Consider the following 12,413-nt stretch of genomic DNA (forward strand, 5'->3'; position numbering starts at 1 on the left):
GGGGGGGGGGGGGGGAGCCAGCCCTCAAAGACTCAAACAAGGCGTGAAATTTTTTGACACTGTTGTGGCTTGATTGGCCCATTCCCGAGGGTGGGGGCCTCTCTCATTGGTCTTTGACGGTTGATGGTACCAGATGCAGCAGCAGAAACCCCAGAGCGGGGTGGGGGAGGTGACTGTCAGAGAGAAGGTAGCGCAGGTAAAGTCCCAGCCCTTGTTCAAACGTCAGCACGGGCTACTGCTTGCACTGGCAGCAGTGGGTGTTTTCTGGGAGGCGAGTCTCATGTCTCACCTGAGGAGGTTCTAGTGAGAGCCTGAGGACCATCTCCCCGATTCTCCATCCCGACTCTGAGGCTGCTGCTCCCTGTTTGCAAGATGAACATGCAGAATCTGACGGTGAGGAAGATGCGTGCTCTCAGGGGTGGGTGATGGTCAGCGTGCTGTGAAGGACCGCTTTTGCTGTTGTGATATCTTTGATGAGAGATGGAATGGACCAAACAGCGGGAAAAGTAATCGCTGCTCATGCATCCTCAGGAAAATGCGCAGGGGATCTGGGAGACATCTGTTGGTTGATTATAATAAAACTTGTAAAATGGACATGGATAGTGCTTTGCAAAACTTAGGCAGTTGAAGAAAATATTATGTGGGTATTGACTTTATATTTGCTCAGGAAAAAGCACCACTTAGTGAACATATGGAAAATAACAGTAATACAATAAAAAAATATACAATTCTTTTTCTCTTCACCAAAAGGTTACTGATATTTTGTTGGATGGCTAGATGAACATCGCTTTGGTTCCCAAACCTCTCCACAGGGGCACCTCAGCCATTCCACGTATCATTAAAATTCACCGCCAGCTGAATTAACTCAATGAGGTACTGATTAGCCACACAAAGTGAGGTAGTGGTCAAGTCAGAACATTGGTAAATTGGACAGTTGCTGCAAGTACTGGGCTGACATTAGGGGAGGATTGGAAATAGCTAAGCTGACACCTGGACAGACATGTCATGGTTTTATACCCAATATATGGATGATTTAAACATCACTGTCTCGTTTGCATGGTACTGTATGTTGGGTACATGTCTCTTCACTAGTCCTGTTTCAGCTGCATCTTCTGCTAAGTTTCTGCCTTGGGTAAATCCTCAGAAATCAGCCGTGAATCATCTCTCCATGCTAGGCGGAGCAGTGGCGGGAGATCATGAGCAGGAAGATGCATTTCCCTCCCGAGCTGATCGGTGCCATCCAGGAGGGGAACACGCCGATGGTATCGGACCTGCTGAAGATCGGTGACGGCATCATCCGGCAGCTAGACGACTCTGAGGACCGGCAGTGGCGGGAGGCGCTGAATCTGGCTATCCGGCTGGGCAGTGAAGACACCATGGATGCCCTGCTGCGGGGAGTCAAGTTCGACTTCCGGCAGATCCACGAGGCGCTGCTGGTGGCGGTGGACACCAACCAGCCGCAGGTGGTGAAGAAGCTCCTGGACCGGCTGGATCAGGAGAAGGGGGTGGGCAACAACAAAGTGGATGTGCGCTCTTTCTCGCTGGCCATCTTTGACCACTCCATCGACGACTCGCAGTTCGCACCCGGCGTGACGCCGCTGACACTGGCCTGCCAGAAGGACCTGTACGACATCGTCACCATGCTGACGCGCAAGGGCCACGTCATCCCACGGCCACACCGCATCTCCTGCGCCTGCCTGGAGTGCCGCAACGGGCGGCAGTACGATCTGCTGAAGTTCTCGCTGTCGCGCATAAACACGTACCGTGGCATCGCCAGCCGAGCCTACCTCTCCATCACCTCAGAGGACGCCATGCTTAGTGCCTTCCGGCTCAGCAGGGACCTGCGCAGGCTCTCCAAGAAGGAACCCGAGTTCAAGGTGAGGCGGTCATCATTCGCGTCCGGCCCGATTTATTTCGGGATCTTAGATAAAAGAGCAGGGCAGTATTACTCATTTAACTACCCAGGCAGGTCTGGCGAGCAAAATGAATGACATTGTCCTTCCATCTATCATCTGTAATCACCCATCCAGTACAGGGTCATGATGATGAAGGACACCAGCATTTAAATTATTTAGGGGCTTAACAGACAGTTCTATCCATAGTGATTTTTTCAATCCATCTATTCATCCATCCATCCATTCATCCATCCATCCATCCTCCTTATCCAATACAGGGACAAAGTGATTTAGCACCATCGGTATTTTATTAGCATTTATCTGTGTGTATTAGTGCAGTATTACTGACATGATGAATGTTGAAGGTCATTGTGACCCTGTTAAAGATAAGGGTGGTGTGTCGCTCAGGGGGTTACTACACTGTGCCCGTGATTAGAAGGTTGCTGGTTCAAATCTGAGGCTTAGCAGAGATTTCACCAGTGGGCTTCCTGAGTAAGGCCTTTACCCCTAACTGTCCGGGGACTGACCCGGCTTCCTCAAACAAATGTATGTGACTCAGAAACTACAAAGAATTTACATTATGAATGAGTGGTTAAAAGAAAGATGGATCTATTAAGAAGGTGCCCCAGGTCTGGTTCTTTGCGGCTGTGCTCCTTGCTGGCCTACCTGAGTGTGATCTGCATGCATATGTCTAGCAAAGCCACCAGTATGGTGTAGCATGGAAAGGGTGAATCCAGGGTAATCACCCCCCTCCACACACACACATACACACACAGCCGCAGTACCTGAGCCTGGAGGAGCTGTGCCAGGAGTTTGCCGTGGAGCTCCTGGGAATGTGCCGCAACCAGAGTGAGGTCACCACCATCCTCAACGACTGCGAGGACGACAGCGAGGACGAGGACGGCCTGGATGGCCGGGCTTTCGAGGAGGGCATCCCCAATCTGGCCCGCCTCCGCCTCGCTGTCAACTACAACCAGAAACAGGTGAGGCTGGGGCCACGTGGGGGCTACTGGGCCCCCACCCACCTAGATGCTTACGAAGATTCCACTGTCCCAAATGGAAGGAAACCCTTCAAATATCTAATGTGACAACTAATTGCTTCTTTGACTTTTATTTAAAATTTTCAAGATTCAGGAGATCGATGTGCATATGTACATCCGGGATGAGTCCCATGCTAAATTTACACAGTGACTGGAGTGAAGAGAGTAAAGCTCAGAGCAGTTAATAACCAAGGTGGGGAAACACCAGCTAGAGACAGAGTCTTGGTCAAATTAAATATTGGATGAACAATTATTTTCCCTCGAGGGTCCGATTTTTAGTTTCAGCATGTATGTAATATACAAAAGGGGCAGAACACAGGACATGATTCTAAATTAACACGATTTCTCTATCTATCCATCCTTCTGTAGTTTGTGGCACATCCCATCTGCCAGCAGGTGCTCTCCTCCATTTGGTGTGGCAGCCTCTCAGGCTGGAAGGGCAGCAAGACGGCCTGGAAGCTTTTTGTGTCCGTCGCCATCTTCATCACCATGCCGTTCCTCTGCCTCATCTACTGGTTCGCCCCAAAGTCCAAGGTAGACAGTTGGAAGGTCATTTTGGTGATGAACTACAACCATAAGGCTAGATCTGTAAGTGGGTGGCGGCGTTATATTCCAGTCATTTAAATGTGTTCTCTCGGTCCAACTGGTTGCACAGAACCTAACAGACCAGGATAGTTATTGTCCTCAGGGATTAAAACTGTATTAATATCAAGTCTTTTCTGTGCAGCAAACTACACAATTCAATTCACTGTGCAACGAGCTGGATGGAAATGAGCGGAAAGCTTGAAATGAGCTACTGACGGTGGTCCGGTTGCCCCTCCCAGCTTCTCCGGCCTTGACCTCTTTCCCTCTTTGGTCCTCCGGGTCCAATTAAAAGTCTGTGAGTTGTATTCATTCCACTGCATTTTGATCTCGGTTGCCTGCATCAGATTGGCAAGACGCTGAAAATCCCCGTGATCAAGTTCCTGCTCCACTCCGCTTCCTACCTCTGGTTCCTCATCACGCTGCTGTGCGAGTCCATCGCCATGGAGATGTTTCGGACCGAGTTTGCCTCACGCCACCAGAACATGCTGCATAACTCCCTGCACATGGTGTGGGTGGTGGGTGAGTCGCCTGAGGGTCTCAGCTGACCAGTATCTTTAACTTTGTACGGTGAAAAAACGTTTGCTATTTACGGATTAATGCACGGCGTGCTAAAACTGTAATCCAGTCGTTAGATTGAGATTGACCATTTAATTCCAAAACCCATGATAAAGTATCCATGAGCTCATTGTATGATGTCATGCGATTTCAGCTCACAAACATGAAAATAATGTCTTTCGGTATAAATGGCTAAGCCAAGGGTGGTACACTTATCTGCAAGTGTACCAGTGTCTATGCAGGTTTTTGGGATAACTTTTAGGTCAGCTGTTCAAACCCAGGTATGAGGAATCTTCAGCCAATCAGTCCTCTAATTAGTAATCTAATTAGGGAGTTGCAACGAAAACCTGCACGCACAGCGGCCCTTTGCGGATAAGACTGCCCTCCCCTGGCATCGGCCAAGTGTGCAATACCTGTGGTATTTGCATCAGGTGGAGGTATTTTGCTTTTGCAGTCATTAGTTTTGTGTGCCTAACTCCCCCACCCCCTTTATGTTCGATACCCCTGCGTATAACACACAGCTTGTCGTGCATTAATCCTTACTTCTTTAGGCTCAAAGATCATAATAGTATGTCGATTTGCAACTGTGATTTCCCTGGCTGGTACTACTTGTGTGGTTATAGAAAACTAATGAACACCCTTCTGACTAATCAGATTCAAGAATTCAACAGTGCCATTGTATACAAACATAATAAAATGGTTCCACACTATAGGCAAATTTAAAATTTCTAACCTAGTTAGAGAAAAAACGTTTAAGGTTGAGTGGGGAAATGAAGGAGGTGGAGCTGCAGAGCACAACCAGTAGGGGAGAACAATAACCCCCCAGCCCCGATCTGACTTGGTGTGACTCCAACCCCCAACGCTGCAGGCTTCTTCTGGTTTGAGTGTAAGGAGGTGTGGATTGAGGGCTTGCGCACTTACCTCCTGGACTGGTGGAACTGCCTGGACATGATGGTCCTCAGCATGTACCTGGCGTCCTTCTCCCTGCGTGTTGTCATCGTGCTCAAGGGCTACTTAATTTGCCAGGAACCCAATCGCCTGCAAGAGTGTGCCTACTTCACACAGTCTGGTGAGTAGCAGAAGCTCCCATGGGGTCTTGCAATGACCTTTGACCCATGACTTCACTGGTATTGCCCAACCAAAGTCACAGTGCCAAATGTTTGAGAATTGGAGATCTGGGTCAGCCAGTGTTCACAGAGCACTTGGGGTTAAGGGCCTTGCTCAAGGGCCCAATGGTTATATCATCCTACCTTGAGACTGAACTGGCAAACTTCCAATAACAGGTCACCATCAGGGCTGGACTGGCCATCTGGCCCACTGGGCATTTTCTGGGTGGGCCGATGGCTATGTGGGCAGGAAAAAATAATCGTGAGGGACCCATCGGTCTACAAAATTTATGGCTAGGCAACAATTATCATGGGGAACCCCTTCTTGCTTGTCAGGGATTCCAGCCCAATTGGACCCCGCCTGGCGATGAGCAACCCCAATGTCTAGGACCGATTTTAAATTCCAGTCCAGCCCTAGTCACCATTAGTCAATGAGTAATGAATAAATGAATGTCCAGGAATCTTTTCATTTCCAAGCAATACACGTGTAGATAATGAGCAACAAATGTTGACTATTCCTTACATTAATAGCTCTAAGGACGTCTCAATAGCGAGTAACCGTACTATACTACTGGTACATCCAGACAAGTGCGAAGTACAAATGGCACTCTTAGTGAAACCGGCAGATTTTCCTGAGCCGTCAGAGATTAATTTCATGTTTGACTTGCTGGGGTGCTGATTGCACTGTTAGTTAACACTTTAGCAGTTTAGAGTTGAATTCATAATCAGAGCCACCTTATCCCATCGATGCCCCATGATCGCTTTGCCTCAGTTCACCATCACCCCCTACAGGCCGGGAGGAGTGGCGACAGGAGGACCCACAGCTGATCGCAGAGGTGCTGTTTGCTGTGACCAGCATGCTGAGCTTCACGCGCCTGGCTTACATCCTGCCAGCCCAAGAATCCCTGGGAACAATGCAGATCTCCATTGGAAAAATGATTGACGACATGATGAGGTGAGACGAGAACTGGGATACACTGAAAATTCCAGGCTATTCAGTGAAATGTACACATAAGCAAGAGGCTGCTCGCTGAAAAATCCATTTCCCTCCCACCAAGATTCCTGTTCATCTTGATGATCATTGGGACGGCCTTCCTCTGTGGAATCAATAGCATCTACGTGCCCTACGTCATCTCTCCACGTCTGGGACAGTATGACATCACTTCTTCATGCCTTCATCAAGAGGCGACGTTTCTCGTCAATTCCTGTAGTTGATCGGCTTGTTGTCGGGATTAAAGTGATCCATTACTGGACACTAAAACAATTTCCTGAAATATTGCCTTCATCATTTGTTTTTCATTCACTTTTATGAGTCAAAGATGTTTTCCAGCTCTCTAGTGTGGCCCCTGATTCCCTCTCCAGATTCAACGAGACCTTCCGCTTCCTCTTCTGGACAATGTTTGGAGTGGTGAACCAGGAGTACGTGGACATGCCGGACTTCGTGGTGGCTGAGTTTGTGGGCCGGGTGCTGTATGGCATCTTCACCCTGATCATTGTCATCGTCCTGCTCAACATGTTGATCGCCATGATCACCAACTCCTTCCAGAAGATTGAGGTGAGTGAGGGCACCCTAGGCTGTTAGGGAGAGGGTGGCAGACAAATGGATTTTTCCAAATCCAAAAGGAGTTCCACCCCCTTCCCCCCTTTAGGATGATGCGGACGTGGAGTGGAAGTTTGCCCGCTCCAAGCTCTACCTCAATTACTTTCGAGAAGGTCTCACCATGCCGGTCCCCTTCAACATCATCCCCTCCCCCAAGGCTACCTTCTATCTGATACGGTGAGCGCAAAGAATCGGTCCAAACAAATACATTTCCCCAGCTCAAGGCACGGTCTAACAGCGAATAGCAGAACAAAGTCATTCTGTTGATCATGGTCCTACAAAGTATCCAATATCTTGATATAGGGAATATATATTATATTACAATATTTTTCTTCTGTACATCTATACAATTATTTAAATGAATATTTTATTTATCGTTTATTTAACCGGGAAGGTCCCACTGAAGTGTGATATGGACCATAAAATTTTCACATAGAAGTACAAATGGAAACAGATCCATCCCCGTACTAAAACAAAAACTAACACAGAATATGCAAAGATCAGAAGTTATAGCTGATTATGGGAAATAATAGCACAAAAACTGTACATAATAGCTTTCAAAGATCAGTACTGAGTAGGTTGAACAGGCATGAAAATACAGAGTATCGTTTTATTGGTATAGGAAACAGAATGTGCTGAGCATTCTGGGAAATACTTCAATGCTGGGCACTTGTGTCAAATTGTCATTATTGCTGATCAGCGACTGATTTCTGCTGTCTCTCATGCCAGAGGAATCTTCCGGAGGATCTGCTGCTGCTGTGATTTCAACACGACACCGGACTACCCCCCCATCCCCTCCATTGTGAGTTCAGATTAAGATGCTGTACTTTAAATCATGATGGTCGCTGGTTGAAATCCCAGTGTCAACAGAATGATTTCATTAATGGGCTTCTGAGCAAGGCTCTTAACCCCCAAATCGCTCGGACTGACTGACCACACTTTCTCACTTTTTCCCCCGACTTTTGATAAAAGACTCTGCTACATAAACGTAATCCATGACATTTTATAGAGGAATGAACACTTCTATGCAGGCTATCCTGCTGTATTTGACTTACAGATAGGAACAGCAGGTATTGGTATATTTTAGTTTTGCACGTCACCTATGGTTGGCTGTTGAGCTTTAAGGCTGTTGGTTCGGTGCCCCGCAGTCAAACGGGATGTCAAACGAGGGGGAGAGTCGGTTGCCCTACAGACAGCAAGTGATTCGGGCCCTGGTGCAGCGCTACATCGAGTCGGCACGCCGGGAGTTTGAGGAGAGCAAGCGCAAAGGTGGGTCTAGGAGGGCGGGGCTGGTTAGGGCTTGGGCATCACCATGGCAACCCGCACAGGGTCAGTTAGTGCGGGAAGAGGGGATGGATGAATGAGGAAGAAGGTAAGAGTTAAAAGTGCTGTGCTTCGGTCTAGCTGATATACCTCAGCGATGTGCTAATCACAGTATTTTTCTGAAGGATCTAATAAATGAGCCAAAAGGTCTATTTTATTGTTATCATTCTGCATGTTAGCAGCACTGTGGCTCTATGGTTGTGGGTTCAAATCCCACCCTTGCCTCTACATGTCCAGAGTTTGCCGGTTTTCCCAGCATTCACATGGGTCTCCTTCCATGTTAGGTGCACTGGTAATGGTGGGCTCTAAACTGTCCGCAACGGTGATGGATGGATGGATCTGGCTTATTTGATCTCTCTGGTTCTGCTGCGGTTGCATTTCTTCACAGATGTGGGTAACCGGATCACAGAGCTGAACAAAGTCGTGTCCAGGCTACACTCAGAGATGAAACAGATCCAGCAGGTGCTGATGCACGGTAACTTCGGGGTGTCAGATAGCGCCACCAGCGAGGGCTCCTCCATGCTGGGCAAGTACATCATGGGGGCCAAGAACAACTTCCGGGGCTTCAACAGTGGTGGCCCTCCAAAGCACACCCCCCTGCAGGTGACTGTGCATGAGATGGAGAATGAAGAAGATAAGAAGGAAGAGGTTGTGGGGGTGGAGGCAACAACGGTGGAGATAGAGGACCAGACCTATGCAAAGGGAGGTGAGGACCAGGCTTCTTCCCCAACTGGCAGCAAGCGCTCCTGGGATACAGGCTTTGGCTCCCAGGAAGGGGAGGAGTCAATTGAGGGAGGGGCGGAGACATCTACTACAACCCCATCTGAGAACGGAGCTGACTTAAATTAGTACTGGATCATTTGTGTCTGTTCTTTGGTGGAATGCCTGGTCCAGGATTATCTGAATATCATAGGTAATGGAGCAGTTATACTTGGTTAAATAGTAAAAACATTCTCTGTCTGACACTCCTCCTCGCTAACAGTCTCTGTCTGACACTCCTCCTCGCTAACAGTCTCTGTCTGACACTCCTCCTCGCTAGCAGTCTCTGTCTGACACTCCTCCTCGCTAGCAGTCTGTCTGACACTCCTCCTCGCTAACAGTCTCTGTCTGACACTCCTCCTCGCTAACAGTCTCTGTCTGACACTCCTCCTCGCTAGCAGTCCGTCTGACACTCCTCCTCGCTAACAGTCTCTGTCTGACACTCCTCCTCGCTAACAGTCTCTGTCTGACACTCCTCCTCGCTAACAGTCTCTGTCTGACACTCCTCCTCGCTAACAGTCTCTGTCTGACACTCCTCCTCGCTAACAGTCTCTGTCTGACACTCCTCCTCGCTAATAGTCTCTGTCTGACACTCCTCCTCGCTAGCAGTCTCTGTCTGACACTCCTCCTCGCTAGCAGTCTCTGTCTGACACTCCTCCTCGCTAGCAGTCTCTGTCTGACACTCCTCCTCGCTAGCAGTCTCTGTCTGACACTCCTCCTCGCTAACAGTCTCTGTCTGACACTCCTCCTCGCTAGCAGTCTGTCTGACACTCCTCCTCGCTAGCAGTCTGTCTGACACTCCTCCTCGCTAGCAGTCTCTGTCTGACACTCCTCCTCGCTAATAGTCTCTGTCTGACACTCCTGGACCCATAGGGTCCCTGTACTTAAAGGTCAAAGAGATGCAAGAATAAACAAATAAAAAGCTCTATTATTAGAACAGCTGTGGTTTAACCTGTCTTAAAATTAATCCAGCCAAACAGTTTATTTTACAGTTTAACATGCAGCTGTGTGCTAATTATACCTGATTGCTCTGTCAAAAGCAGGATTTTAGCTAAACTGCTACTAAAAAGCAGCTGAAGTGGTTTTACAATGGGGTTGCCTACAAGAAAGCAATGTGTTCTGTGTTCTGAAGCGTACATAAGTCAGTCATTGCAGGCCTGTTAATTGTTTTTGGGAGTTCAATGTAAATGTTGTTGACAAGTATTTTTTGTTTCGTTAAGGACACTTGTCTGCCAACATACATCTGTGGAAATTTTGATATTTTTTACTACAATTTATCAGAACACTTAAAAACAGCTTCCTATGATCTCGTTTTTGATGGGTACCATTTAATTTTAAATGTAGCCATGTAATAACACAGGCCTTTGGGTATTAAGTACAGTAAAACCTCGGATTGCGAGCATAATTCGTTCAGGAAACGTGCTCGTATTCCAAATTTTCCCATTAGAAATAATGGAAACTCAGATGATTCGTTCCACAAACAAAAAATATTCATATAAAAATGATTAATACAAAATATAAAATAAAAATACATAAAACAAATTAACCTGCACTTTACCTTTGAGAAGAATCGTGGATGATGTGAAGGAGATGAGAGAGAGAACAGGAGGGTTATTTTGTAGGACAACTTTCACTATAACTAACGGAATCACTGCTATCTGCTGGCTCACTGGAATCTTTCTTTTTGTGCTACTTTAACAAGGAACCTGTCCGGGGGTGACAGCCGCTTTGCCTCCCTTTATTTCGCGGAAATGTGGACATTGCATTGTCGTTAAACAGAATCATCGCTCACACTGCTACACTCTTATTCGGGTTGTGCTTTTCTACTAAATTTTGACTATGAAGACCGAGAATGGGAGACGATTACCCACAATCACTTGATAAACGAGACGAGTCGTGATCATGTGACGCTCGGCAGACAAAGTGTATACGTAATACTCGTATTGCAAGATCTCACTCGTTTATCAAGTTAAAATTTATTTAAAATGTCTGCTAGTCTTTCAAAAACACTCGCAAACCAAGTTACTTGCAATCCGAGGTTTGGCTATATGTAATAAGTCAGTAACCTCGCTTCGTAGTACAGGCCACCGGTCTAATATAAACCACAAACATGTGATCTCTAGTTACATGTAAGTAATTTTTAAAGCGATGTAGCAACTGTGTTTATTTTAAACTGCAGATGGGTTTTAAACTGCAGAGTCAGAAGAAACAGCGGTGATGTTTCAGAGACCACCTGACTGGCTCCGGTTTAAGATCAGCTTTAACAGAAGAGGTTCCGAGTGTCTGATAAAATGGAATCGTGAGATGGTGCTGGTGTTGTGGTACGGCTGTTTCTGCGGGAGGAAAATGCAGGTCGCCAGGGAGGCGATGGCCTCCGCTCTCACGGCACCCTGTTTTTCTCCCAGTTACAGCGGTTACTGTGTACTGACGGCCTCCCATGGCGCCGGTGGCAGGTCGCAGCTTGCTGAGCACCTGCTGTTTGCGCCTATTCCCCCGGTTCCCCACCGCAATTAATTAACGTGTCACGCCCATTGTTTCCATTACACCTGAGTCCTCCATCATTGAAGCAAATGATCAGGACTAATTACAACATAATACTGTTACCACATTCTCTGCTGTTTTTCACTTGCCTCACCATAACAATATCTTCTACGCTATTTAAAATTTAGTTACTGCTTCTGTATAGCAGAACATATCATAGGCGATCCTAGATCCTATTATCATCCCATTTTTTGTCATCCCTCCTTAAAAATATCATTCTAAATCCTTTTAGCGATTTTGTGCCACTACAATTGCCCGTGAAGATAGTATTCATAAATGTTTAAGTTACTTTTATTTTGTTACTTTTAACGTAATTGGAAACACGTGAAGGTGGTTTAGCTCAAACTTGACCAGACTTCCTTTTGCGTCACTGATCTGTTGTGTAGCTACACAGAGTCCACAAATAGCATGTATTTTTCAAAAAGTGGATGTTATCTAGGCCTAATTTCTAGAAATACATAACTAGACTGTTGGCCCTTGTGGTAAAGGGTTTTCCGTAACACTTGAAAATTTTCGGTAAATTAGGGTGCATGTTAAACTAGGTTCGGTTGTATAAACGCTTATTTTGGTGTTCGGATTTTGGCCTTTCCATTTCGGTTCTGCCAAGCAACACAGACCAGCATCTGCAGTTATAAAATTGCTTATGCATTTGATGTTTTGCAGAGATTTGTCATGATCATCATCAATTCGCCAACATTTTTGCCATGATTCAATATAAACAGAATGATACATCACTTGCAAAATGAGATCTTCGGCTTTCTGTATATATTCTATACGATATTAATATATACATAGGACGATGTAAACTGCATTGACATAATGGGGAAAAAAGTTAATTCTATGGCTGTGTCCAAATTCAGGGACAGCATCCTTCAAATACTGCAATCCCTATGCTGCGTTTGTAAGCCGCGTCCTTCGAATATCTGCACAATGAATCTTGGCATCCCCGCAAAAGAACACCGCGTTTTTGGGTTGAGTTTGAAGGAGCCTTCGAAACGGGACAGCCTTG

The 12,413-nt window shown here is 46.6% G+C and overlaps 1 protein-coding gene across 2 annotated transcripts; it reads left to right on the top strand.

The window, feature by feature from the left end:
- The first annotated feature begins 21 nt into the window (after positions 1–21).
- Positions 22–9,800, top strand: trpc2b (transient receptor potential cation channel subfamily C member 2b). 2 transcript variants are annotated; one of them, XR_007383511.1, is made up of 14 exons: positions 22–393; positions 1,176–1,877; positions 2,672–2,878; positions 3,305–3,469; positions 3,865–4,039; positions 4,944–5,144; positions 5,974–6,136; positions 6,240–6,332; positions 6,544–6,736; positions 6,831–6,958; positions 7,511–7,583; positions 7,930–8,050; positions 8,493–9,175; positions 9,620–9,800. XR_007383511.1 is itself a non-coding variant. In XM_048984165.1 (13 exons), exons 1-13 carry the CDS (start codon positions 373–375, stop codon positions 8,951–8,953), a joined length of 2,703 nt encoding a protein of 900 aa, XP_048840122.1. In that variant the 5' UTR covers positions 22–372; the 3' UTR covers positions 8,954–9,800. The 2 variants fall into 2 exon arrangements, 1 of the variants encoding a protein (XP_048840122.1); XM_048984165.1 differs by having other exon boundaries at positions 8,493–9,800.
- The last annotated feature ends 2,613 nt before the right edge of the window (positions 9,801–12,413 follow it).

Source organism: Brienomyrus brachyistius, chromosome 18 (genome assembly GCF_023856365.1).
Source record: "Brienomyrus brachyistius isolate T26 chromosome 18, BBRACH_0.4, whole genome shotgun sequence".
NCBI lineage: Eukaryota > Metazoa > Chordata > Actinopteri > Osteoglossiformes > Mormyridae > Brienomyrus > Brienomyrus brachyistius.